We start from the raw sequence: 25,638 nt of genomic DNA, 5'->3' as shown, positions 1-25,638 counted from the left end.
GGAATTTTTTTCATTTTTATGTGTTCTTCTTCTTTCTCTTTTCTTCCGCCCACACAGAATGTTCACACACTAAACCGGTTTTTTAAAAGACGTTGCTTTTTTTTAGCTGATTGATATTTCCCTATCAGACGTTTTTCTATCTATAAAGCTATGGTTGACCTCTCTCTTGCAAGAACTTTATCTTATCATTCTGTTTCTCCCGTTATCAGGTTCATATTGCTCTCAATCTCACCCCCAATTGTGCTCCGCACTTCAGTAATATATTAATTCAAGTTTTGTTTCGAATTCTCATCGATTTCAAACGAAAATTGAGCCAAATGTTTATGTTTTGGTGGTTTTTCTAAACATTGACTGCCGCCCGCTAGGGGTTTCTAGGTGTTTAAACATTGCGGGGAAAAGACATCTGGGTTGAAAACCGGTCCTCTACGTCTTTTCTTCCTCATGTATTTCCTCATGTAATTTCTTTTTTTTAATTTGCCACCTCAAAGCAGTAATTTCTGCTTCTCTGCGTCTCTGAACAAATCCAGAGGAATCGTGCGCTCTATCGTCAATGACGTGTCTTTTCGGGATAGATCGATTCACCCAGATTGCGCAATGCAATTAGTCATGTTTTCTAGGAAATTACATACAAAATGAATATTGTCGTCGAAAATTCTTTTTTTCCTATTTCCCGCCTTTCTTTCTTTCTTTTCCTGTTGCTGCTCATGCTCCCCTGCTCCGTATCGATCCCTCTCTCCACGCGCTCCGCACTCTTTCTCCGGCCCCTTGCTATTGGGGCTCCATCAATATCTGGTCTTCGGTCCTGGTCTTCATGCTCTTTTTTCTCACGTTTTCTATTTTTTGCTTCAGAATTCTTTTAAGCCATATTTTTCCAGTAAACGACAAGATGGGTGATTACGTGACTCCTGGCGAGGAGCCACAAGAGCCAGGCATCTACCGAAGTGAGCAGATGTGTTTGGCACAGCTCTATCTTCAATCCGATGCCTCTTATCAGTGTGTTGCCGAGTTGGGAGAGCTGGGACTCGTGCAGTTTCGTGATGTGAGTGCTTTGAGTGAAATCTCTTACTCATTAAATTTTGCTTCAGTTAAACCCAGACGTCAGCTCTTTCCAACGAAAATATGTGAACGAGGTGAGACGATGTGATGAGATGGAAAGGAAATTGAGTGAGTATTTAAATTTCTATGATTTCGAGAACGAAATTTTAAATTTTAGGATTCCTGGAGCGTGAAATCAAAAAAGATCAGATTCCAATGCTAGACACCGGCGAGAATCCCGATGCGCCGTTGCCAAGAGAGATGATTGATTTAGAGGTGCTCTTCAAGAAACCAAAATTCCTTAAAACTAATAATTTTCTAGGCCACATTCGAAAAACTCGAAAACGAGCTTCGCGAAGTGAACAAAAACGAAGAGACACTCAAAAAGAACTTCTCGGAACTCACCGAGCTGAAGCATATTCTAAGAAAAACTCAAACTTTCTTTGAGGAGGTTGGTTTTTGATTTCAAATTTGTTGAAATTTTGATTTTCCTATAACCCTCTCTCTTTTTCTCTAATTCTCACACAAAATTTCCTCTATCTAATAGATATTTCTGATAATTCTGGCATGCTTTTTATGTAGTTTGTAGTCCAAGACAATTAAAAAGGAGAACCACAATATTTTTGAGTAGTGTAGACGTTGTATTGTACCTTCTTAGTACTAGAATGCTCTCACTATCACAACACTTGGTTCATATATCCCACAGGTTGATCATGATCGGTGGCGGATTCTGGAAGGTGGTGGAGGCAGAAGCGGAGGATCTACAGAAGAGCAGTCTCCATTAATCGATATCGGAGATAATGAGGATGATTCGATGCGACACTTTTCGGCACAAGCGGCGATGCTCCGACTCGGGTATGGGGGTGTACTGTACTGAAAAAGCCAGAGAGAAAGACAGCGCATCACCACCGTCTCACCATTTTGTAGCTTGTGTTCTTGTCCTATTGCTTGTCCCATTCTTCTATCTATAATGTTGTGTTCCTATGGTTGTTATGGGGTCTCTCTACTCTCAAGATCCTAAATTCCTATCTTTTTTCCCATCCTCCTCCTCTTCTTTCCACCTTTTTCTATTCCCACCTTTCTCCTGAATTCTTAACTAACACATCCTCTCTAGGCTGGAACTGGGGAAATGCTGCCACCGGCAGGTGCCATGGAATCCGAAGAGGGCCTCGAGCTGACTCAACACGCGGTTGCCGGCAGTGCTCCGTTTGCCAATTTTGGGTGAGACTGGACGTTGTGTTATCCGTTTTTTCTTGCATGATACTCCTTCTTGCTTGATTCCGCCCTTCTTCATCTATCTATTTATCTTTTTGGTGTGCCAGAATTCAGAATTTATGCTACTTGGAAACAGGTATACTGTATCCCCTCAACAAATCAATATTTTCATGTAGTTTTTGTGGTTTTTGTAAGGCTTTGTTCTATCTGCAGCACGAAGACATGATTGCATCGTCGGCGGAAAATTCGGGAATCGGAGATGTGTTGAGTGCAGATGAGGAAGAGTTATCAGCCAGATTCAGCGATGCTATGTCACCATTGAAGCTTCAATTACGGTAGGATCCTTATTGTCTTCTTCTTGTCCCCCTTTTTTGTGTGATGATGGTGGTGATGCTCTATAGCTCTTTTGTTCTTTTTTCAAAGCGCGTCGTCCTGGCTTTTTCAGTTTTTTCGTTCCCGAATCCCAATTCTCACCAAAAATATTCCCGTTTCAGATTTGTCGCTGGTGTGATTCAGCGTGAACGTCTTCCTGCATTCGAACGTCTTCTTTGGAGAGCGTGCCGTGGAAATGTGTTCCTTCGAACCAGTGAAATCGACGATGTGCTCAACGACACCGTTACTGGAGATCCAGTTAATAAATGTGTCTTCATCATCTTCTTCCAGGGAGATCAATTGAAAACTAAAGTCAAGAAGATTTGTGAAGGGTGAGTAGGGATCTAGAATCGATTTGCTATATCAAAAGTATTTCAGATTCCGTGCCACCCTCTACCCATGCCCAGATACTCCACAAGAGCGTCGAGAGATGTCGATTGGTGTGATGACCCGTATTGAGGATCTTAAAACCGTCCTCGGCCAGACCCAAGATCATCGTCATCGTGTTCTCGTCGCTGCTTCAAAGAACGTTAGAATGTGGCTGACGAAGGTCCGAAAGATCAAATCCATCTACCATACTCTCAATTTTTTCAACATCGACGTCACACAAAAATGTCTGATCGCCGAGGTGTGGTGCCCGATTGCCGAGCTGGATCGAATCAAGATGGCATTGAAGAGAGGAACTGATGAGAGTGGATCTCAAGTTCCATCGATTTTGAATCGCATGGAAACTCACGAAGCTCCGCCCACTTATAATAAAACCAACAAATTCACAAAAGGATTCCAGAACATTGTAGATGCTTACGGAATTGCCACATATCGTGAGATCAATCCATCTCCATACACAATGATCTCATTCCCATTCCTATTCGCCGTTATGTTTGGTGATATGGGACATGGAGTGATCATGTTCCTTGCCGCGTTGTTCTTTATTCTCAAAGAGAAACAATTGGAGGCCGCACGGATTAAGGATGAGATCTTCCAGACGTTCTTCGGAGGAAGATATGTCATCTTCTTGATGGGTGTCTTTTCGATTTACACTGGATTCATGTACAATGACATCTTCTCGAAAAGTGTCAACGCTTTTGGATCGTCCTGGACCAATTCAATCCGTCATGAATATATTGATGATGTATTGGAAAAAGGAGAAAAGGCATCAGAAGCTCAATGGATGTTGGTTCCCGAGTTGGCTTACGATGGAAATCCGTATCCAATTGGAGTGGATCCAGTCTGGAATCTTGCGGAAGGAAACAAGCTCTCTTTCTTGAACTCGATGAAAATGAAAATGTCTGTGCTCTTCGGAATCGCTCAAATGACATTCGGAGTGTTGCTTTCGTATAAAAATTTCACATATTTCAAATCGGATTTGGATGTCAAATACATGTTCATCCCACAAATGATCTTCCTCTCCTCGATTTTCATCTATTTATGCATTCAAATTCTCGCCAAATGGTTGTTCTTCGGATCGGCTCCTGGATCGGTACTAGGATACACTTATCCCGGAACCAACTGTGCTCCATCTCTTCTTATCGGACTTATCAATATGTTCATGATGAAAAGTCGCAATGCTGGATTCGTGGATGAAGAAGGAAACATCGTTCCGCAGTGTTGGCTGAGCACCTGGTATCCAGGGCAGGTAAGAGATTAATAATTGATTCAAAGTTCAGATGACGTGGAAGGTGTTAGAGAAGACGATGAACACTGACGAATACTTTCTTTAAAATCAATCAATTATCCCAAACTTTAGTCCTTCTTCGAAACGATTTTCGTCCTGGTCGCGATCGCGTGCGTTCCCGTTATGCTCTTCGCCAAACCGTATTACTTGTGGAAAGAGGAAAAAGAACGGCGCGAGGGGGGTCATCGACAATTGGTGAGATATTTGATAGGCGAGAGAGCACGCCCCCGCACCGTTTTTGAATCGTTTTGTCCCTTTAATTTTAATATTTATACATGTTGTGTCGTCCCTGTGAATTTGAGTAGTCGTTTGGTGATTTTTGATTCATTTCGGATCCCTAGAATCCCCATTGGGCCTAACACTGGTAAAGGTTCTGATTATTATTGCGCATGTTTTTTTTATCGTATCGTCAGTGTAACATCTTCTTCTTTAAACCTCTCCGGCCACACGTCATCTTGATTTTGGATTCTGGATTCTGGAGCCAGCCGACCCACACCAATGATTCCAGGCTACAATTGAAATCGTACTCGTGATTTTGGCACTCGTCCAAGTGCCTATTATGTTATTCGCCAAACCATGGCTTTTATATCAACGGGAAAAGAAACAGACGAGATACAGTACCCTTGGAGGAAGTGGAGGAGGAGCGTCAACGAGTCAGGTATCACTATTGGGAATGGTGGTGTTGCATGATTTCACTTCTTAATGGATTTTTGCACTATTTCGTTTTTTTCTTCTCCACCTCTTAATTAATCTCAAAAATAACAGAATTTCCAGAGCGTCCGCGCTGATATTGCTCAAGATGACGCCGAAGTGGTTCACGCTCCAGAACAGACGCCAAAACCCGCCGGACATGGACACGGACACGGAGATGGACCATTGGAAATGGGAGATGTGATGGTTTATCAGGCGATTCACACCATTGAATTCGTTCTTGGATGTGTTTCTCACACTGCCTCGTACCTTCGTTTGTGGGCTCTCTCGTTGGCTCACGCTCAACTTTCGGATGTTCTCTGGACGATGGTATTCCGTAATGCATTTGTGTTGGATGGCTACGCAGGAGCTGTAGCCACGTATATTCTGTTCTTCATATTTGGATCGCTTTCGGTGTTCATCTTGGTTCTTATGGAAGGTCTCTCAGCGTTCCTTCACGCTCTTCGTCTTCATTGGCAAGCAAAAAAAACTACTGTAGTTACTGTAATCCTAAAAATTTGATTTTCCAGGGTCGAATTCCAATCCAAGTTCTACGGAGGTCTCGGATACGAATTCGCTCCATTCTCGTTCGAAAGGATTTTGGCCGAAGAACGAGAAGCCGAAGAGAATCTTTAAGAGAGGATCTTCATGACATCGACATTCGACAAATTCAAATTCTTCTCTCTTTCCCGTTTTAGTTTAATTTCTTCTATCACCTGAACTATGTTTAGTGTCGTGTTGTGTCCTCTCTTTTTTATGTCTATTTTTGTGTTTGTGCATAGAGCTCCTCCCCTTTTTCCCATTCCGCCATCTCTTTTCCCCCTTCTTCGGTGACTTTCTTGTTTTTCAACAACAACAACAAAAAAATCAGAAGCATTTTTCTTTTTTTTTCTCTTGTGTCCGTCTATTTCTCTCTCTTTCTTTCCAGTCATGTTCCATTCTAATCTATAGAAACATTCGTATTGTGATGATGATGATTTATTTTTATGTATTGCTACTATAATTTTAATTTATTCTTTCCTCTCGGCTTCAACCTTTCTATTGCCAAATTTCTAATCCTTTCTTCAGTAGTAAATTATCCTCTTTCACTCGATTCCTTTTTTCTTTCCTTCTCGATTTTTCGATTGTCGATTGTCTTTAATTGTGGCCACCACTAACCGTTGAATAAATAAGTTGTAGAAAAATCTATGTCTAAAAAGTTACCAGTGAAATTCTGAATGGTAATACCAAAAATTAGATGTGGTATTAGAAAAAGAAAAAGAATTTTAGCCAAACCAAAAACAAATGCAACGAACAATAACAAAACCATTCGAAATTTTCACAAAAATGAGCACATCGGTGTGTATTTGGTTGAACGGTGAGCCGACGGCAATTGGGAAACGGGCTGAAAATCTGTGGAATTCTGCAAAATATCGAGTGGCAACTGATGGAGCGATTAATGCGATTCTGAAGAGGTTAGGGAGAATTGCCACGTGGCAGCAAGACTTTGAAATAATTGAGAGTGCATGCGTGCTCCATTGAAGAGACAAAGACCGCGATTGCGAACCGAACTTTGGGAGGGGCTTAAATTGCAAACGTTTTTTTCATGACCGTATGCAAATGTGTTAAAACAACTATATGCAATTTGAGCTTCGTCCGCTTTTCCTGAGGATTTTTTCCTCGGAATTTGAGGAACCTCAATTTGAAATATTTGAGAATACAATTGCGCTCCATCGAAACAAAGTCTCACGGTGAGTTTTTCACTACCGCTGCAGCGCGCTGCTTTTAACTTTGGAATTTTTTTCTCGAATTCTAGTCCATAGAATTTGATTTTTTTTTCCATAGATTTTTAGTAAATTTCATGAAGAATATATAGTAAAAAAATGAATCAGATTTTTTTGTCCATTGTACTTTAAAACGTCGCAGACTGTTTCGCATTCCGGTAGTGAAAAACTCACCGTGAAGTCTCAATAGAGCGCGATTAAAGAACTGATATTTTGAAAAATCGACTGGAAAAATTCCAGAAAAGAATCCGTCGAATGGCCACACGTCATCTGTGGAGACTTCGACTCCATGGAAGCTGGAATAGACACTAGAAATGCAAAGTGGGTGGCCGAACTTGCTTCTAGGCTGTCATTGATTATTTTCAGGCTACTCCATCTACCCGATCAAGACCACACGGATCTCACGAAAACGATACAGTGGTGTTTGGAGCAGTTATCTGAAAATCAGGCTAGAAAATTCTAAACTTTAAAGTTGTCGAAAATAAAAATTCAGTGGAAATTCGAAGGAATTCTGGTGCTGGGTGGACTCAATGGCCGATTCGATCACACAATGTCGACGTTATCCACGTTGATTCATTTTCTAAAAGCAATGACTCCAATAATAGTCGTCGACGCCTACAATATGGTTTTAGCGCTTCCACAAGGCACATCTGAAATCCACGTGGAATTGGAGAAGACGTCGAAAATGTGTGGAGTGATTCCGATAACACAGAAAGAGACGATTGTTACGTCGAAAGGATTGAAATATGAAATGGGTGCGAATTTTGAAAAATAGAGTGTGCAAAGTGCGCTCTATGACACATATTCTGAAAAATACCGTAACCAAAAAGAAAAATTATATTTCAGATTTTTTTTCTTCTTTTTTTTTTGTAAAAATAAACTTCATGAAGTTGCCAGAACAAAAATAGAAATCCAGTAAATCGAAAAAATATTCTTTTGGGTTACGGTAGTTTTCGTTCCGAGAGGCTTGAAAATCCGGAAAACGCCAATGCTGACCACAATATTCCTTAACCCCATGACTAAAAAAAACCTGAAAGTTCCCATTTTCCCCTACTGTCAGTATCTAGAACTTTCAGCTAATCTACCCCTTGCCTTCGGAAAACTGATCAGCACGTCGAATGAAGTGACCATTAATCAAATCTCACTACAATCTACAGCACCCCTAATTTTCACAATTGAACTAATTCATAATCAATGTTAAATTAAGATTCTTAATAAAAATTATCATTTTAAATATATTTTTTAAGAACTTAATGGAGTAATTCCTCTTGAGTATCTGACCCATTTTTCCTCTAAAATATTCCCAAATAATCCATTCAGATGCTACTCCAAGCTAAACAACCGACCGCCCGTCTTCTATCAACCGCAATTCAATACGATATGATCGTGATTGGAGGTGGATCAGGAGGACTGTCATGCTCTAAAAGGGCCGCTGAGCTTGGAGCAAAAGTGGCATTAGTTGATGCAGTCGAACCAACACCCAACGGATATTCATGGGGAATCGGAGGCACATGTGCCAATGTTGGGTGTATTCCAAAGAAACTCATGCATCAGGCGGCGATTGTTGGGAAAGAGGTCAGTGTTGACACGAGACACAATCTTCTAGTACCATTTTTCAGCTAAAAACCGCGGAAACATACGGTTGGAAAGGGTTGGATCAATCGAAACTTAGTCATGATTGGAGTACACTCACTAAAGTGGTCCATGATAGAATTAAAGGAAACAATTGGGTTTATAAGGTCCAGTTGAGAGATATGTAAGCTATTAGAAAACCAATTATTGGAAAACCTTGCAAAACAAGTTATTTTCTAGGGGAATCAAGTACTACAATGCGTTTGCCGAGTTCGTCGAAGGAGGAAACGTTCTCGTTACCACTGCTGATAAAAAGAAAACACAGGTGGCCTATCTTTGGTTTTCTAGACCATCCCTTCTTTTCCAGACTCTCCTCTCTGCTCCAAACATCATCCTTGCCACTGGTCTCCGTCCACGTTATCCCGATGTTCCTGGAGCTCTGCTTGGAATCACTTCTGACGATCTCTTCACACTTTCAAAGCCACCTGGAAAGGTTCTAGTAGTAGGTGCTGGATACGTGGCATTGGAATGTGCCGGATTTCTGACTGGAATCAATCAGGACGTTGAAGTTTTAATTAGGTCAAGACCATTGAAGGAATTCGATAAGGATTGTGTGAATTTTGTTATGGGACAATTGAAATCGACAGGAGTTAAAGTGAAAGAAGGCGTGGAAGTGGCAAAAGTGGAGGAGGTTGGAGACGGGAAGAAGAAGGTGTATTTCACAGAGAATGGCGGTGTTGGAGAGTATGATACATTAATCTGGGCGGCTGGAAGAGAACCAAGGATGGATAAATTAAAGTTGGATTATGCTGGAGTTGAGAGAAGTTCCAAAAGTGGGAAGATTCTGGCTGATGAGTATGATAAAACTTCAGTTGAAGGTATCTTTGCCGTTGGCGATATTGTAGAGGTACAGTATTGAAAGCCCCGCCCACTTTTAATCGAAATCTTTAGGGTCGGTTGGAATTAACACCACTTGCCATCCAATCTGGACGTCTTCTGGCCGAGCGTCTCTTTGCTGGATCCAAACAGACCGTTTGTTTCGATGGAATCGCCACTACCGTATTCACTCCGTTAGAGCTGTCTACAGTTGGATTAACTGAAGAAGAAGCTAAGAAGAAATACGGAGAAGATGGAATTGAAGTGTATCATTCGCATTACACTCCATTCGAATACATTGTTCCACAAAACGAAGATAAAGCCTACTGCTACGTCAAAGCGATTTGTTTGAGAGATGACACACAAAAAGTGGTTGGACTCCATTTCGTTGGACCCAATGCTGCCGAGGTTATGCAGGGATATGCTGTGGCGTTCCGTGTCGGAATCTCAATTTCCGATCTTCAACTCACTGTTGCCATTCATCCGTGCTCGTCGGAAGAATTCGTTAAACTTCAGATTACGAAACGATCTGGAAAGGATCCACGTGTTCAGGGATGCTGTGGATAATCTTCTGTTTTATTGGGTTCTTTTTATAATCGAGCTTCTTGTATTTTATAAACTTATAAGACTAAAGAATAAAACTGAATTGAAGTGTAACAAACAAAAGTAGATTCTTTTTTTTGAATTTACTAGGGAAGGTTGTGAACTTAGGTTGGAGTTTCCGGTCGAGGCCTATATCATTCGAAAGCTGAGGACACGTCCTTTCCTAATCTGTTTTTTTGTTTTTGCTGCGGACCTACCAGTTTCGAGAAAAATAAGTTTTAAATGTAGACCACTGAGCCATTCAAACGACATTTTCTATTGTTTCAATTGTATTTAAGTATTTAGTGTTCACGCGATCCAAAGGAAAACAGATTCGGAAAGATCGTGTTCTCAGCTTTCGAATGACATAGGTCTCGACCCGAACCAATAAAAACTTGAAGAAAATGCTTACTGACGTTGCAATTTACTTTTTCACTATCATACTTCCAGGGGTCTTCTGGAGATTCTTCAAATATGAACGAAATTTCAGAAGATAAACAATTTCCATTTTAATGTTTTCTGTTCAATGAATTCATTTATCAACAAATCAATTGACTTCTCACTTCATGATCATTTTTGTAAATAAAAATGCGTTTTTCAATGCTGTTTTAAACATATTAAACTTTCAGTAGATGGCAGTGTCCCTCATCGAAATGTCGACGTTTCCTCCAAATCGTTTGGACATATGTATTTTTCTAAATTTAACAAATTGGAATCTCAGAACAAGAATCCAAACATATCAGAACACATTCCATAAACACTCTTATAATAGAACGCCACCCAAATCATAAACTTCCAAGGAAGATATCAAAAAGTGGATAACTGATAAATTGATTGTTATAACTTGACTAACATTTTGTCAGTTGATCACTTTTCGGTATCAATTGAAGTAAATGAGCCGCAAAGTTAACTGTTCAGGCGGCGTTCCATTAGAGTGATAACGGTAATCTCTCAGAAATCGAAAACATCGAAATTTCCAAATTTTTCAGAAGACCATGTTTTTGCAATTCCACCGTTTGAAACTCCAATTCCATATACAGTGCGTTGCAAGTTTATAGGTCCACCTTATTTTTTGACATATTGGGTATCAAAAAAAACATCAGATTCAGGGTCCACAATTACATATGTCTGCCAAATTTCAGAACGATATCTAAAAAAGTACCCGAGTTATGGACCCTTTCCAAAAAATCAGCCTTTTGAAACCGTTGCATATTTATAGGTCCACTTCATATACTCGAAAACTCGGAATCGAAAACTTAAGATCAAATACAAAATGCGTGGATGAAAATTGCTATATGATCTACACAAATGTAGACCAGAAAAAAAAACAACGAAGATCTCAGAAGGATCAAAAATGCAACGATGAGTTTACAAAAAAATTTTTTTCGAGGTTTTCTGTTTATTTTATCAGACGGTATCAAAGTTTCAAATTTTAGATGGCCAATTCGCCAAGTGGACTCTCCACCATCCTCTTCCAAATTCTCGGAATACTTGCCACCAGACATGAGCGGAATTCCTTATTCCTTATTCCGGGTGTTTTTTCTATTCCTTATTCCTTATTCCTTCTTCCGGATTTTAAATTTTTCATTCCTTATTCCTTATTCCTTCTTCCGAGTTTTTTAATTTTGTTCCTTATTCCTTCTTCCTTCTTCCTGATTATTTTTGTTATTCCTCTTCAAAACTTTAAAACTTTTTTTAATCATAAATCAGAAAAAAAATTCTCAAAACTGGGAAAAAATTTGAACGCTCTAAATTGCCGCGTAACATTTTGTTCAGCGGACCACCTTTGCACCGTTTTTCGAAATTTTTTTTGAAATCTTGTAAAAGTTATGCGTTTTTCTCAGTGTTTTTTTCGAAATAAATTTGGTTTTTACAATTACTAAATACTTCAGAAAAAATGTCTAAAAAACGGAGCAAGTTTGACGAATTCTTCGTCAGAACAGAAAACGAGTGTATCGGGCCTCATCTGTACTCCGAAAAGAAGCCGATTGAATAACGACACCGTTGACAAATTAACTTTTCGTTCACTAAATTTGAAAAATTATGGCCTGGAAAACTGATAATTCACAATTATGATTTTGTTTTTTGGTTTTTTAATTCTAGTTTGAGAGTTCCCTATCCATTTTTCTTGTTTGTGTCTCGGTCTGTGAGTTCTCTCTTCGTTGTTCGTGTTTTAAAATAAACAGTGTTTTTCAAGATAAAAAGAAATCTTCCTTCGTTCGAAAATTATTTCGTTCCTTATTCCGGGTGTTTTTTCCATTCCTTATTCCTTATTCCTTCTTCCTGATTTTTAAATTTCATTCCTTCTTCCTTATTCCGGATTTTCAAAATTTTTATTCCGCTCATGTCTGCTTGCCACCATGAATTCCTTGATAGAGGAACCAAGTTGGCGGAACCTGTTCAGTTACTGTGCATTTCTCTGTCTGTGTGAAATCCTCTCCACTGTCCTGGTAGACTACTACTACAGAAACGGTAACCTTTTAAAAATATACGTCTAGCAAGCAAACATGTATATTTTACAGTCCGCTTTGATTGGAGTCTTCCATCAATGGCTCGTCCATATCGTGTACGGTATCACACAAAATGTCAGCACAAAAAATCCCGTTTTCAGGAACCATTTCTGGTCTTTGCACTGCTCGGGGTTACGGTTTGTGCACCCCATTTTTCCATTGGCCTTCTTGCTGACTTCCAACCGCCAGCATTCATTGTCTCACTCATAATCCAACTCATTGCTTTTGGTCTTACCATCATCAACGTTTTCAACTCCCACTGATCCTGTTCGTTGTAAAATAAATCGTATTTTCTCAGAAGGCAAAAATTTTGAAACATGTATTTAGAAAAAAAGGAAGGACCAGTAAAATTACGAGTGGAGACGGAGCACAAAAAAGGCACAAAGACAACCGCTACAATCTATACACATTGAATTTAAAAGAAATTAGAGAAAACAAGAAAATTATGAAAGGAGAATAAATATCACTAATTTATAATACAGAAAAATGAGAAAGCAGAAAATCGAGAGTTTACTTTCCATATGCCTCCAGGAGCATTCCAACTCCATGTCCTCCAGCAGCACATGCAGCAATCACTGCATACTGTCCCTTCTCTTCCTTCAGTCTGTGAGCTGAATGAGCAGCCAATCGAACTCCAGTTGCTCCAAATGGATGTCCAATCGACAGGGATCCTCCCCACAAATTGAGTTTGTCCATTGGAACACGTCCAAACTTTCCGGCTCTCTTCATATGGTCCTTGCAGAAGTAGTCACTGTCCATCGCATTCAAATTGGCAAGAACCTGTCCTGCAAAAGCCTCGTGGATCTCAAACACATCCACATCCTTGAGTCCGAGTCCGGCCTTGTCGAGAAGTTTTGGGATGACGTATGCTGGGGAGAGAAGAAGTTGATCCTTTGGATCCTGAAAATCAAAATATATAGAACCTTCCAAAAATTAAATCCAAACCAACCTGTGCAACATACAAATAGTCTCTCAAGTAAGCCTTTGGCTTGAATCCATTAGCCAATGCGTACTCTTCAGTCATGATAAGAGCAGCCGATGCTCCGTCAGTCAAGTAGGATGCATTGGCAGCCGTGACGGTTCCGTGTGGTTTGACGAAAGCTGGCTTCAGGGTAGAGAGCTTCTCAATGGTGGATACACGAATTCCGTTGTCCTCCTTGATGGTTTTTGGCTTCTTTCCGTCCAAGAACACCGGGATGATGTCTGTGAATTTTCCGTTTTTAGCTGCTTCGGAGGCGAGGGTGTGCGAGCGGATGGCAAATTCGTCTTGTTCTCTGGAAATGGGTCATTTGTGTGTTGATGGGAATTTATTGGAGAATTTTGTCTGTAGTTCGGGTTGATTCAAATAATGCTTCCGCTTCAGTCGGTCAAAAATCGGCGGCCGCCGACCGACCGCCGACCGAATTCGTGAATTTTCGCGTCAACGCGGCAGAAAGTTTGAGTACAGTATTTTGTGATCTACAAAGTCGAAAAATTTGTCGTAAAATAAAATGCTTCGTACGCAAACACTCTCTGTCATGTTGAAGCACAAATTCACGTATTCGGTCGGCTACATATCTCGGAAACTTTAATCCAAACTTATTGGAGATTTTTGTCTGCATTTTGACGTCATAGTGTTTGCAGAAATTACGGCATCGGCGATCTACAGTAATATCTGCAAACACCAAACTATCGACATTCGTTTCAAATAAGGTTTCCGCTTCGGTCGGTCGAAACTAACCGACCGCCGGCCAGGCGACGAAGCTGACCACACAGAATGGTTGGCGGNCGCCGATTTTNGACCGACCGAAACTCTCTTTTTTCCGTTCCCTACCTTCTGGAAACATTGAATGCGGCGGCAAGTCGATCTCCACTGTGTCCCATGGTCTCTCCAGTCGAGAATTCAGCGACAGCTGGCAATTCTGGAGACAACAGATTCTTGGCGATTTCTCCTCCAATCTTCAGCTTCGATCCGACATCCTTAGCCTTATTCATTCCAAGCATTGCCTTTCTAGCTTTTCTATTGTATCGAATTGGCACATCAGACAACAACTCGACTCCTCCGGCGATGATAGCGTTCGCATTTCCAGTGGCCAACATTCCCATTCCTTGAGTAATTGCCACGTTCGATGAGATGCATGCGAGAGTGACAGTGTGAGCAGGGATGTTATCTGGAATTCCGGCGAGGAGAGCGGCTTCTCTGGCGATGTTACTGGTTTTACACTCCTGAATCACTGTTCCACAGATGATATGATCCAGTTTGTCGTATGGAAGATTCGTCTTCTCAACCAACGCTTTAATCGCTTCCTTCTGCAAATCGACAGCCATCAAGTCTTTGAAGACGGTTCCGGAGACGACGAATGGTGTTCGCACGGCATCCACCAACACAATATTCGGCAGATTTCTCTTGGCGGCTGTCGACGCCGCACGGGCGGTACCGAACGATGTGCTGACTGCGCGGAGCATCTTCTGAAAGAAAAATAATATTTTTTTTTTGAAATTTCTAAGTTATCGGAGAAGAAAAGTACACTATAAAATAAGACAAGAGCCAGAAATGGGTCGGGAATTCTTATCAAATCTTTATCAGCGACCACAAAAAAGGACAAAGTATCTTATAAACTAACTTTTTTTGCTGAACCGATAGCGGAAATAAGTGCAAAATTGGGGGTAATCAATGCTAAGTGAATTCAAATTGCCGCCTTTTGGCAACCTAGGAACGTGGCTGGAAGACAAAAAAAACGTTGAAAACGTACAAATATCTCACGTTACACACTATTCCGTTTATCAATAGACAACAACGTAAAGAGAGAAGAAGAGAGCTCTAGAGAGTCAGAGAGAAGAAACGAACACTTTTCTAACTTCTAGAATTAATTGATCAAAGAAAAAAAAACAACAAGCAATCGATGGGTGGGGGGAAAATAATGACAATAAGTGAGAGTACACCGAGAACACTGCCTGGCTGGCCTCAATTTATCGGACCGCCCGTGTGTCCTTTGGACTTTGTACCTTCTTCTCTTCTATGTAGGCTACAAGATAAGCAATTGTGTCTGTTTGATGACGTCTTCGAGAAAATAGAACCACGTGATTAGTGAAGAAACATCGGGAAAAGCTGAAAATCGGAATAAAAACGCTGAAAATGTTCAAATAATTCGATTTCCCTCGCAAAAACGGAAGTACCGTATTAAAGGGACAGGGAGGGAATTTATAATTTGAGCTTCGAAACGAATGATAAAATGTGTAGTTTTACATGATATTTATGAATTTCCTTGGTTAAAAATTATGTTTTGGAACGGAAATACAAATTATACTGAAAATACAATTAGATCGCAACATTTTATTTATGAAAAATAAACAAACGAAAAACAGAAGAAGAAGCAGAATCAAGAAAATAGTTTTGGGTTACTGTAGAAAATTGAAGGGAGGCAAACAAAAATCTCGTTCGTAGCTTCGCAACGAAATTTTAAAGTGTTGTTTTTTGATCAGTTTGTTGATGTGGCATTTTTTAAAACTATCAACATGTCTGATAAACAACTAGAAGTTACGAAGTCACAAATAGCTTGAGCAAAACTGATAAAGTCAGGTGAAAAATTGCTTTCTCGCAAAAAAGTTCGAAAGAGTACGGTAATATTAAAGGAGCTTTTTGAATTAGGTTTGAGGTTACTAGCACGATGATTACTGTCGAGTTTTTTTTCGGATTATCAGAAAACATTTTTTCAGCTGAAAATTTCCAGAGAATAACTGTGAAACGGAGGAAAGCCTTTCTCCTTATCTCCTATATCATTTTTAAAAATTGCACAAAAAACTTTCAAGTCTTCTCATTTCCTCGATCGGTCTCTTTTCTATCTCTTCTAAACGAGCTCCCAATTGGGATCCCAACCTTTTCCTGTGACAAATTAATAAATAATTTATGTTCTTGGAAAAATTAGCCTTGTTTTCCCAATTTCTCCCCACCCGAAAAGCAGTGCAATTTGCCGTCGATTAGCGCGCCTACACCGTGTTTCCTCGAATCGATTGTCTGCGTCTCTTGCCTCCTGGGAACGTCATTCGTACTCTCTCGCTTCTTTTCCGTCTCGAAAAAGAAGCATCTGATTCAATAATATTCTACACACCCCGCTTTGTACATTATTTTTCCAGTTTTTTCATCGCCAAAAATGTCCACACTCATCCTAGCCACATTAATCGAATATGTAGAGGTAATTGTTTAATAAGTCTTATTTAATTGCTAAACTATAATTTTCCAGTCAACCACAATATTCGCCGTAGTAGTTTTAATAGTATGCGGTTTTATATCATATCAAATTTCGTCTCGAAGACCTTTATACTATAATTTATTCGTCGTCGAAATGCACACATGGACGTCGCGCAGAATGGTTCAGGTACTGTACTTGCCACGTGCCGCACATCTTCATTTGCTAGCTTTTAGGTGTTACATTTGGGTCAGGAGTTCACACCGCCCGTCACATGGGATCGTTTAGTACAACGGATGCGTGCAAGAGCTCCACGTATTCAAGGAGAGAACCGAATCGCGATTTCTGACACAAATATAGTGATACAGTCTCCGAATACTGTAATTGATTCTCCAGCACCTGCGAGGTAGAAAAAACACATTTATGTAGACAAAAAAGTATTTCAAAAGATTTTTAGGTCCCCAGATGTCGACCTAATCACATTATGGGATATCGAAATGCCGCCACCAAGTGCTGGTCACGTGCCAGATGCTACTAGGGACAGTCAGTATGCTGCAGCAGCAGCAATCGCTATTTTAGCAAGAGGGTAACCTGAAAAAAAGAAGGAAACTCTAAAAAACATAGTTTTTCAGAGATGACGCCTCTCTGATGTCTCGAGTGTTCAGAAATCAGGAGAGGATGACTAGAGGGGATGCTGGGATCGCGCCGACGTTGGAGGAGCGTATGAATGTGAGAAAATTAAAAATTTATTTTTTTATAGAAATTTTTTCAGCCGAGGCATGATTATGTCACCACTGATGTGACTTATACGACGCCGTGTGAGTTTGGAATTTTTTCTTTTAAAAGAATTTGAATTTGGCGCTATTTTTCGGATAACCCAGTTGAAGCGAAAAAGGCGTTTCAGAATAAGCCCATATTTTTAAACGAAAAACAAAATATTCTGAAAAAAAAGAAAAAAAAAATTTCAAAAAATCAAAATTGAAATTTTCAAAATTTTTCCACTGCTGAAACTCTTTTTCTGCTTTAACTAAGTCATCCGAAAAATGACGCCAAATTCAAAAAATTTGAGTGCTTATAGTGGTCACAGAAGATCCCGAAACAATTAAACGATTATATAAATTTCTGAAAATTTCAAATTAAAAATTTGTTATTTAAAAAAGTCTGAAATTCAAAAAATATAGATTTACCTCTATTTTCCAGCCATCAACCCCGACCTTCGTCACCAAATCTCCACAACGACTTCAAACGTGACGGCACCTCGAGAAGCCCATAACGACAATCTGGAGCCAGAAATCGTGGTGATAGACGACATGGAAACATCATCAGAAAACGGAATGGACGAAGAAGAAGAGGTGGAAGAAGAAGAAGTGGAAGATGCTGATGATTCTGGACTGGCTGTAAATGCCCCCATAGAAGAAACAGAAGAAGAACGAGAGAGAAAAGCAGAGCGAGACGCAGAGATGTCAGTATTGGAAGGTCCATCAGAAGGGAAGATTTTGATTCGATTGAAGTTTCTAAGTGACACAGAAAAGGATACATACGCATCTCTTCAGGATACTGTAGCAAAATTCAAAGTGGAACATTTCACAGATCTCTCTAATAAGGTTATCCGTTTGATATTTCAAGGACAACTTTTAAGAGAAGACAGCCGGACACTAGAATCCTATGGTCTTCAAGCAGGAAGTGTGATGCATTGTCATATAAGTATAATCCCTCTTTCACGACCCGGAGTAGCCAACATGACACCGATTGTACACGATTCGGAGCCCCGTCGGAGGATCAGAAGATCCCAAAGAACGCTTCGAGATCCAACTCCCATTCCTCCACAAGGAATCCAGAATGCGTTGGATCGAGCGATTCAAGAGCAATTGGCAAGAAATCGGGCTGCACAAGACAGAAATGTTGGGCAAATTTATCTACTTTTGTCCACAATGGTTCCGATTCTCTCGGGGATCGGACTCGCATTTTTTCGTCCAGATCGGATTAGAGATCTTCTTCGACCTGCTACACTTCTAACTATCAGTCAATGGGTATGCAATTTGTTGGTTGACAATGGGCTGTTAGAGCAAGAAAATGAAGAGCAGGAGCAGCAGAGGGAAGAAGTGCAGCAAACGCATTTACAGACGTCCACGCTGTTTTATATATTTGGAGGTCAGTTTTGGAATCTGTGGGACTAGATTTCGAAGAATTGGGGGTTCTAAGTCATTCAAAAAATTCCCATTATTCCAGGCCAAATGATTGCTGTCAGCATCTTCTTGTACTACTTCCCGGACGTCTTCGATCGTGTCGGATTCTCGATTTTTGTCATCGTCTTCCTCTATTTCGTCTTCGTCGTCTATTCTCGCCAACGAAGACGTCGACCGACACGTTCGCAGGCTCAGAATGAGATTATGATTGAGGATCAGATTGTTCAGGAGACTATTAGTCTTCTCTAAATTATTGTGGGTTTTGAAAAAGGATTTTTGGGAATTACGAGATTCTGAAGTGGCAAAATCTTGAAAAATCGCTTCTTGTCAACCGGAAAATCGAAAAAAAAATTATCAAAAATAGCTGAAAAACTTAGCAAGATCAAAAAATTTTGCAAAAAATAAAAGAAAAAAACGCATTTTTTCTCGTAAAATTCCGGGCCGGCCTGAGGAAATTTTCAAGGCCCGGGCCCCCGGAAGGCCCGGTGTCAAAAATTCTGTATTTTTGAGCCAAATTTTGAGCTCTCAATATAATTTTTTTCCATTTTTTTTTCGTATTTCGGATTGTTGTCTGTCTGATCAAAAAAAATCGAAAAACTCGAAAAAAATTTTTTGGTCGAAAAAAATCACATAAGGGTCCCCCCTTTTGTGGGTTTTTTGAAAATTTCGAAACTAGTGAAATGACGGGCCCGCCGGGCCGGGCCGGGTCGTTACAAGTATGGAAAAAGTCGTCAATTTACCGGAGTTTTCAGTTTTGGCAGGAATTCAAAAAAGATTCAAGAACATTCCAGAAGTTTCCAGACATAAACGAAACGTGATTTTTCGATTTTTTAAATATCAGACCATTTTCAGGTCATTTACAATGGTGATCTAGAAAAATTACGTTAAGAAAGTTAGGCCACTCTATTCCCGAAACTTAAAAAATCTACCTAATATTTTAAAAAAATTTCAAAAAATTGTTTTTTTTTCAGATTCTCAGTATTTTGAATTTTGAGATTCCGAAATTGTGAGATTCTAAGGCTCCTAAATCCCCAAACTCCGCCCTCTTTTCTACAGTAATCCCTATTTTTTCCAGATTGCTGTACATTTCGACCAACTCGACGACTATTCTAGCCAAACAACAAATGGGTACATTTTCTTCTATTCAAAATTTTCTGGAGCCATCAATTTTCGAATTCTCTGTTGTTCTTTTTTTTTGTGAATTTCTTCTTCTTCTTCCATGATCCGTGTGTTTTCTGTGTATATTTTGACTCGGTTGTTTCCCAAGTTTCGCCTTTTTTTTCTTTTTTCGCTGTCTATTGCATTCTTGACATTTCATGTAGTAAATTTGATTTAGTTTTCTCTTTTCTCACAATTTTTTGGAACTTTTCAGACTACAAAAATCTCCTTGTAGTCACCTAAAAATTGTAACCAAAACGAACAAAAAAAAGAGAGTAAATATAGGGGAAAAGATGGGCAAATAATAGAGATCCACTTCTCTCCATTTTTCTAAAGTAGAGAGAAACAGTTTCTTTTAGCTTTTTCAAAGAAAAATGATGAGACCCAAACCGCCCGTTCCACCTCCGAAACCATCTGGAATTACATCCAATTCGAATAATAATGGACATAATGAAAATATTGGTGGGTTTATCAAAACGTTGTGTTTTAAAATTCTAGAAAGTCAAAAATTTAGAATTCTGAAATGACTGGAAATCAGAATTTCAAAATTTCATAATTCAGAAGTTTCTGAAAATTAGGATTTTCAGAAATTCCAAACTAACTGAGCTATCTAAAATAACTGAGAATATTTAAATTATATTCTGAAACTTAAAAACATGGAAAATAATTCAAAATTTTGGAATTTCAGAAAATCGAAAACTAGGAGAATCTGGAGTTATGAAATTCAAATAAAAACAAGAAAAAATAGAAAACCAAAATATTGGAATCTGAAACTTTCGACTTTCAGAAATATAGAGAAATTTAAAGATTCCAAAAAACCATGTCCTGAAACTCGAAAATCTGAAAAATTGTGATTTTCAGTTTAGTTTGAAATTTCTAAATTCAAGAATTCTGAAATTCTGAAATTATTTTTTAAAAATCCGAAAAGTTTCTGAAGTTAAAAATTCGGTGATTCAAAGATTCAAAAACCAAAAAATCAAAATTTTGAAAACTCGGAAAATACAGAATTCTGAAAGTTAGAATTTTCAGAAATTGGAAATCAAAAGTTCAGAGTTTCGGAATTCAGAGGATCAAAAATTTATGAAAATCGGGAATTCTCAAATTTCGAAATTCACAAACCCCGAATTTTGTAAAAAATGAAAAATAAAAATTTTGAAAATTTTGAACATCAGAAATTCTAAACATCCTAAATCCCAAAATCTGAGAAAAACTCAGAAAAAATATTTTTTTAAACAATTCTAGAGTTTTCGAGAAAAAAAACTGTAATTCATTTTGCGGCCTAGATTTGTAGTTCTAGGCAACCATCAAATTTCCAGTGACTCATTCTTCAGTGATTGTTGTTCAAGATTATTTTCATCATTGAGAACCAGCAACATGAATTGAGAATTCTCATGTTTCTTATGGTTTACAAAAATTATGAGTTTTGATAACCTAGGAAATTCAAAAATTGAAATGCTAGGCCACCAGATCAGAAAATGGACTTGCTCTGTTTTAACAAATGAATTCAGTTCAGTTTTTGAAAAATTCCGAGGAAATTTTTTGTCTGGAATAAAGAATATTGATGATCTTGAAACCGAAAATTTCTACTGTAACCCAGAAAAGAATTCCATTTCTTCTTCCCAATTTTTCATCCTCGATTCCTCGTTTCGCCTGATAAAAGAGACACTTGCTGACTCATTCTTACAAAAAAATGACGCGTCATTTCTCTGTCGAAATGCCGAAATGTGTGTCCAGGAGTGTTGTCACAATACACTTCTTCTTTCGTCTGTGCCTTTCTTTATCTCTAATTCTCTGATTCTCTCATCAAACACTTTTTCATTTCTCTGTCTGCGTCTCTCCCTTCCCCACACTCTCGTCGCCTCCTTTCCTTTTTTCCCTTTTTTTTCCCATCGATCCCATTCCTTTTCGGCTTTTTTTCTTTCGTCCTTTTTGGTTTTCCACATATTATTCTTTTTTTATTCAGAAAAAATTTTTTCCCATGAAAATTTGAATATAAATATAGTCTGGAGTAATGTCAAAAGGTGAGAATTCAATAGGACAAAAAAATGTTCCAAAGGAAAAATTGCTCAGTTTTCGAAAAAAAAACTTGAACGAAACTTAGAATCTAATTCCGAATTTTTAAGACTAGAATTTCAAACTCGAAAAGTTAAGAATCATCAAATTTAGATTCCTAGCTTTGGATTCTAATTTTTAGATTTTTTCTGAAAAGTTCAATTTTTGATAAATAGAAATTCACAAATCCTAGATAATGCATTCTGTGGAGTTTCCTGATAATTCATAAATTTGGCGGTTCCAAAATTTAGGAATTCTCTAGAGCATTCTATAGAAATCAGAGTTTTAGGATCTAAACGTTTAGAATTAGAATCGATTCCACAATTCAAAAACATCCTACAACGTTCCCGATTTCCAGACACAAGTTCATTCTCCGTTTCGGCAGCAAAAGCTCTCTTCGAAGCAGCCAAAAAGCCAGAAGTCCGGAACGCTGCAGTTGCAGCAGCCAAGAATCCATTCGTCAGACAAACGGCAAAAAATGTTGCCCAAGATGAGAAAGCACGTGGTGCTGTGTTGAATGCAGTCAAGGATCCATCAGGTGGAAATAAGATTTCTGCTGCTTTTGCAGTAGCAGACGCCAATCGGAACAATCCACCACCACCACCTGCACATAGATCTGGAGCATCTGGAGGTGCTGCTCCTGGAAAACTATCCGGTGCTCATTCGGCGATTCGATCACAATTGGAAAATCTTCATTTGGGTGGTTCCACAAGTAGTGAGTTTTTGTTGTTTTAGTCTTGGTTGCCTTTTTCAAAAACCTTGATAAGTCATTTTCCGTATTTCCTCTACTAGAATTCCCAACCGTTAGATCTCAATTATCTCGATTCCTGTCAACGATATGAAAAAATTGTCAACTGATAAACTGTTTATCATAATATCAGAAGTATTTTGTCAGTTGACTTGTTTTTTATATCTCTTACTGAAACTGAGATAATTGAGCTCAAACTTGACAGATTGAGAGCATTCTATTAGAGTACTTGCGGTAACTCTCATTCCAGTAACCTCATCAGAGTGGAATTTTGCAAAAAAGTTGTCAATAACAAAACTGAAACTCTAATTTTGTTTTGTATAATCTGAATTTTTTCGGCAAGTTGAAGAATTCTGAACTCCTGTTTAGGACTCCAGAGCGTTCTATTTTTAACTGAAAATTATTGAAATTTTGAATTTTTACACACAGAAAACCTTCCAAATTTCCAGACGTCATCACACCTTCATCCACATCTCCATCCTACCAATCCAATGCCACGTCATCATCTTCCTATCAATCCTCATACACTTCTGCCACATCATCAGCTCCTCCGCCTCCACCAGTACCACGTCACACCAAAACAACGACTCCAAGCTTCTCGAATCCAGTCATCAGTACTCCTCATGCTATTGCAAAATTCGATTATCAACCAACGCAATCGGATGAAATGGCTCTTCGCGTTGGGGATACTGTACTTTTGTCGAAAAAAGTGGATGCAGAATGGTTCTATGGTACAGTACTCCTACATTAATCTGTTTCTGAAAAGGTGTGTTTTTCAGGAGAAAACCAGAATTCTCGTACGTATGGAATCGTTCCATCTTCATATTTGGATATCAAAATTCCATTGAAAGAAGCGTTTTCGGCTCCGCCTCCTAGACCTGCTGCTCCATCTGGATCAACGTCTTCTGGAACGAATGCAACGGCAATTTATGATTATAATTCTACGGAATATGGAGATTTGAATGTGAGTTTCTTAAAGAATTTGAGATCCTGAAATTCTGCGATTCTGAAATTCTGAAATTTTCGAATTCTAAAATTCTGAATTTCAGAAGTTTTGAAATGTTGAGATTCTGAATTCCTGACAATTTGAAATTCTGAAATTTTAAAATTCTGTGATTCAGAATTTATGATTTTTGAAAGTTCAGGAATTCTGAAATTCTGAGATTCTGAATTTATGAGTTTTGACAGTAAGAAGTTCATTATTCTGAAATTCTGAATTCTTGAGATTCTGAAATTCCGAAATTCTGAGATTCTGAGTTAATGAGTTTTGAAAGTTCAGAAATTCGGAATTCTGAAATTCTGAATTTCTGAGATTCTTCTGATTCTTGGATTCTTTTGAGATTCAAAGATTCTGAGATTCTGAGATTCTGAGATTCTGAGATTCTGAGATTCTGAGATTCTGAGATTCTGAGATTCTGAGATTCTGAGATTCTGAGATTCTGAGATTCTGAGATTCTGAGATTCTGAGGTTCTGAGATTCTGAGATTCTGAGATTCTGAGATTCTGAGATTCTGAGATTCTGAGATTCTGAGATTCTGAGGTTCTGAGATTATGAGATTCAGAGATCCTAAGATTCTGAAATTCTGTGATTCAGAGATTCAGAGATCCTAAGATTCTGAAATTCTGTGATTCTTAAATTCCGAACATTCGAACTTCCGAAATTCTGAAGTTCTGAAATTTTGAAATTCTGAAAATTAATTTGGAACTTCAAAATTTCAAAAATTCGAAAATTCTGATTCTCAGAATCGGAAATTCTAAGTTTCTGAAATTCTAAAATTCTGAATATTTTCAGTTCACCGCTGGAACCCAAATCACCGTAACCGCCCGTGTAAATGAGGAGTGGCTCGAAGGAGAATGTTTCGGACGTTCTGGAATCTTTCCAGTTCAATTTGTCGACTGCCCAAACCTTTATCAAGTTCCAATGAAACAACAAAATCCACCCTCGACATCATTTTCTCAGCCAATTCATATCAATAATGGATCCTCCAAACAATCAGTTACCGTATCCTATGACTACGATTCTGGCGTCTCTTCCGATCTTCGTCTATTCGCTGGTGATGTCATAACAGTTTTAGAAGACGTTGATTCTCAGTGGCTGTTTGCTGAATGTCGTGGAAGTCAGGGAATGGTGCCAAAGAATTTCCTTGGTCCACCATATGGTACATCTCCAAAAAAATCTCCAAGAGGAATCGCTGAAATCGCATCTGCGTTCTCTCCGAAGAAGGCAGTTGCAATTGGAGATTATCATTCAGAAGACCCAAAACATCTTTATGTGTCACGTGGCGATCAATTATTGATTGTTGAAGACGTTGATGAATACTATTTCAAGGGAAAATTGGAGGCTTTCAAGACATTGCCAGCTGGGATTCTTCCAAAGAATATTGTCAAATTGGAGGTCTAATTTTTTTCGAATTTTGCGATTTATTGTCATTTGCTCCCCGTTTCAAACAATCTGTGTCTTTTAGCTTTATTTTATGTGCCAATCAATTTTTTTCTTATTTTTTACATTGCGAGTTTTTTTTCTTCAAATTCACTTTTCTGTCAAAAATTCTAGTTTTACAAAAATAAATTTTGTGATAATATTGGACATCTGGATATACAGATAAAAAGATAGTAAAAAGAAAAAAGAAAATAGGAAAGAATGAATTTATCAAAAATGGTTGAAAATCGGCTGAAATTATCTAAAAATAGGTGAAAATTTTGCAAATTCAGCTGAAAATGGTTGAAAATAGAAAATTGGAAAAAAAAAACTTTTCGAGATTTGGCTGGAAATGAACTTAAATCAACGGGTTTTTTTCGATTTTGAAAAATCAGATTTGAAAAAAAACACTGAAATTTCTAGATGTTAATTCCGTAAAATTTGAATTTTCAGAATTCCGAAATTCTTTTTGACTCATTTCGAAATAAATTAAATCTCTTGGCGGAATTTCGTGCTCAAATATTCTGAAAAAAATTACAAAACACAACGGTGCAAGTTGGTGCCAATGGGAAGGTTGAGAATGATAACCCATTGACTCCGGACCGAGTGAGAATGAGAG

At 38.6% G+C, this 25,638-nt stretch overlaps 6 protein-coding genes across 6 annotated transcripts; 5 read left to right on the top strand and 1 right to left on the bottom strand.

Moving 5' to 3' along the window:
• Positions 1 to 886: 886 nt before the first annotated feature.
• Positions 887 to 5,623, top strand: Cbr-unc-32 (the record flags this gene model as incomplete). Its single annotated transcript, XM_045244334.1, has 12 exons — positions 887 to 1,045; positions 1,086 to 1,164; positions 1,214 to 1,311; positions 1,358 to 1,486; positions 2,150 to 2,176; positions 2,464 to 2,585; positions 2,745 to 2,954; positions 3,001 to 4,258; positions 4,370 to 4,492; positions 4,806 to 4,955; positions 5,072 to 5,491; positions 5,537 to 5,623. 12 exons carry the CDS (start codon positions 887 to 889, stop codon positions 5,621 to 5,623), a joined length of 2,862 nt encoding a protein of 953 aa, XP_045093333.1.
• A 690-nt stretch (positions 5,624 to 6,313) lies between these two features.
• Cbr-tpk-1 lies at positions 6,314 to 7,951 on the top strand (the record flags this gene model as incomplete). Its single annotated transcript, XM_002642421.1, has 5 exons — positions 6,314 to 6,441; positions 6,991 to 7,071; positions 7,117 to 7,198; positions 7,244 to 7,505; positions 7,827 to 7,951. The coding sequence occupies 5 exons, from the start codon at positions 6,314 to 6,316 to the stop codon at positions 7,949 to 7,951; spliced, it is 678 nt and encodes a 225-aa protein (XP_002642467.1).
• A 119-nt stretch (positions 7,952 to 8,070) lies between these two features.
• Cbr-trxr-2 lies at positions 8,071 to 10,277 on the top strand (the record flags this gene model as incomplete). Its single annotated transcript, XM_002642422.1, has 6 exons — positions 8,071 to 8,325; positions 8,370 to 8,506; positions 8,563 to 8,647; positions 8,690 to 9,229; positions 9,274 to 9,757; positions 10,231 to 10,277. The coding sequence occupies 6 exons, from the start codon at positions 8,071 to 8,073 to the stop codon at positions 10,275 to 10,277; spliced, it is 1,548 nt and encodes a 515-aa protein (XP_002642468.1).
• Positions 10,278 to 12,800: 2,523 nt separating this feature from the next.
• On the bottom strand, positions 12,801 to 14,735 carry CBG06885 (the record flags this gene model as incomplete). The annotated part of the gene is made up of 3 exons (XM_045244333.1): positions 12,801 to 13,213; positions 13,236 to 13,564; positions 14,104 to 14,735. 3 exons carry the CDS (start codon positions 14,733 to 14,735, stop codon positions 12,801 to 12,803), a joined length of 1,374 nt encoding a protein of 457 aa, XP_045093334.1.
• Positions 14,736 to 16,420: 1,685 nt separating this feature from the next.
• Positions 16,421 to 18,891, top strand: CBG06886 (the record flags this gene model as incomplete). Its single annotated transcript, XM_045244332.1, has 8 exons — positions 16,421 to 16,438; positions 16,511 to 16,645; positions 16,693 to 16,862; positions 16,914 to 17,042; positions 17,089 to 17,185; positions 17,229 to 17,274; positions 17,657 to 18,607; positions 18,686 to 18,891. The coding sequence occupies 8 exons, from the start codon at positions 16,421 to 16,423 to the stop codon at positions 18,889 to 18,891; spliced, it is 1,752 nt and encodes a 583-aa protein (XP_045093335.1).
• Positions 18,892 to 21,811: 2,920 nt separating this feature from the next.
• Positions 21,812 to 25,001, top strand: CBG06887 (the record flags this gene model as incomplete). The annotated part of the gene is made up of 5 exons (XM_002642425.1): positions 21,812 to 21,821; positions 22,211 to 22,567; positions 23,050 to 23,331; positions 23,380 to 23,564; positions 24,393 to 25,001. The coding sequence occupies 5 exons, from the start codon at positions 21,812 to 21,814 to the stop codon at positions 24,999 to 25,001; spliced, it is 1,443 nt and encodes a 480-aa protein (XP_002642471.1).
• Positions 25,002 to 25,638: the final 637 nt, after the last annotated feature.

This window comes from Caenorhabditis briggsae, assembly GCF_000004555.2.
Source record: "Caenorhabditis briggsae complete genome, chrIII, whole genome shotgun sequence".
Taxonomy (NCBI): Eukaryota; Metazoa; Nematoda; class Chromadorea; order Rhabditida; family Rhabditidae; genus Caenorhabditis; species Caenorhabditis briggsae.
The sequence above is the reverse complement of the archived record's forward strand: the minus strand, read 5'-3'. Positions and strand labels throughout refer to the sequence as shown.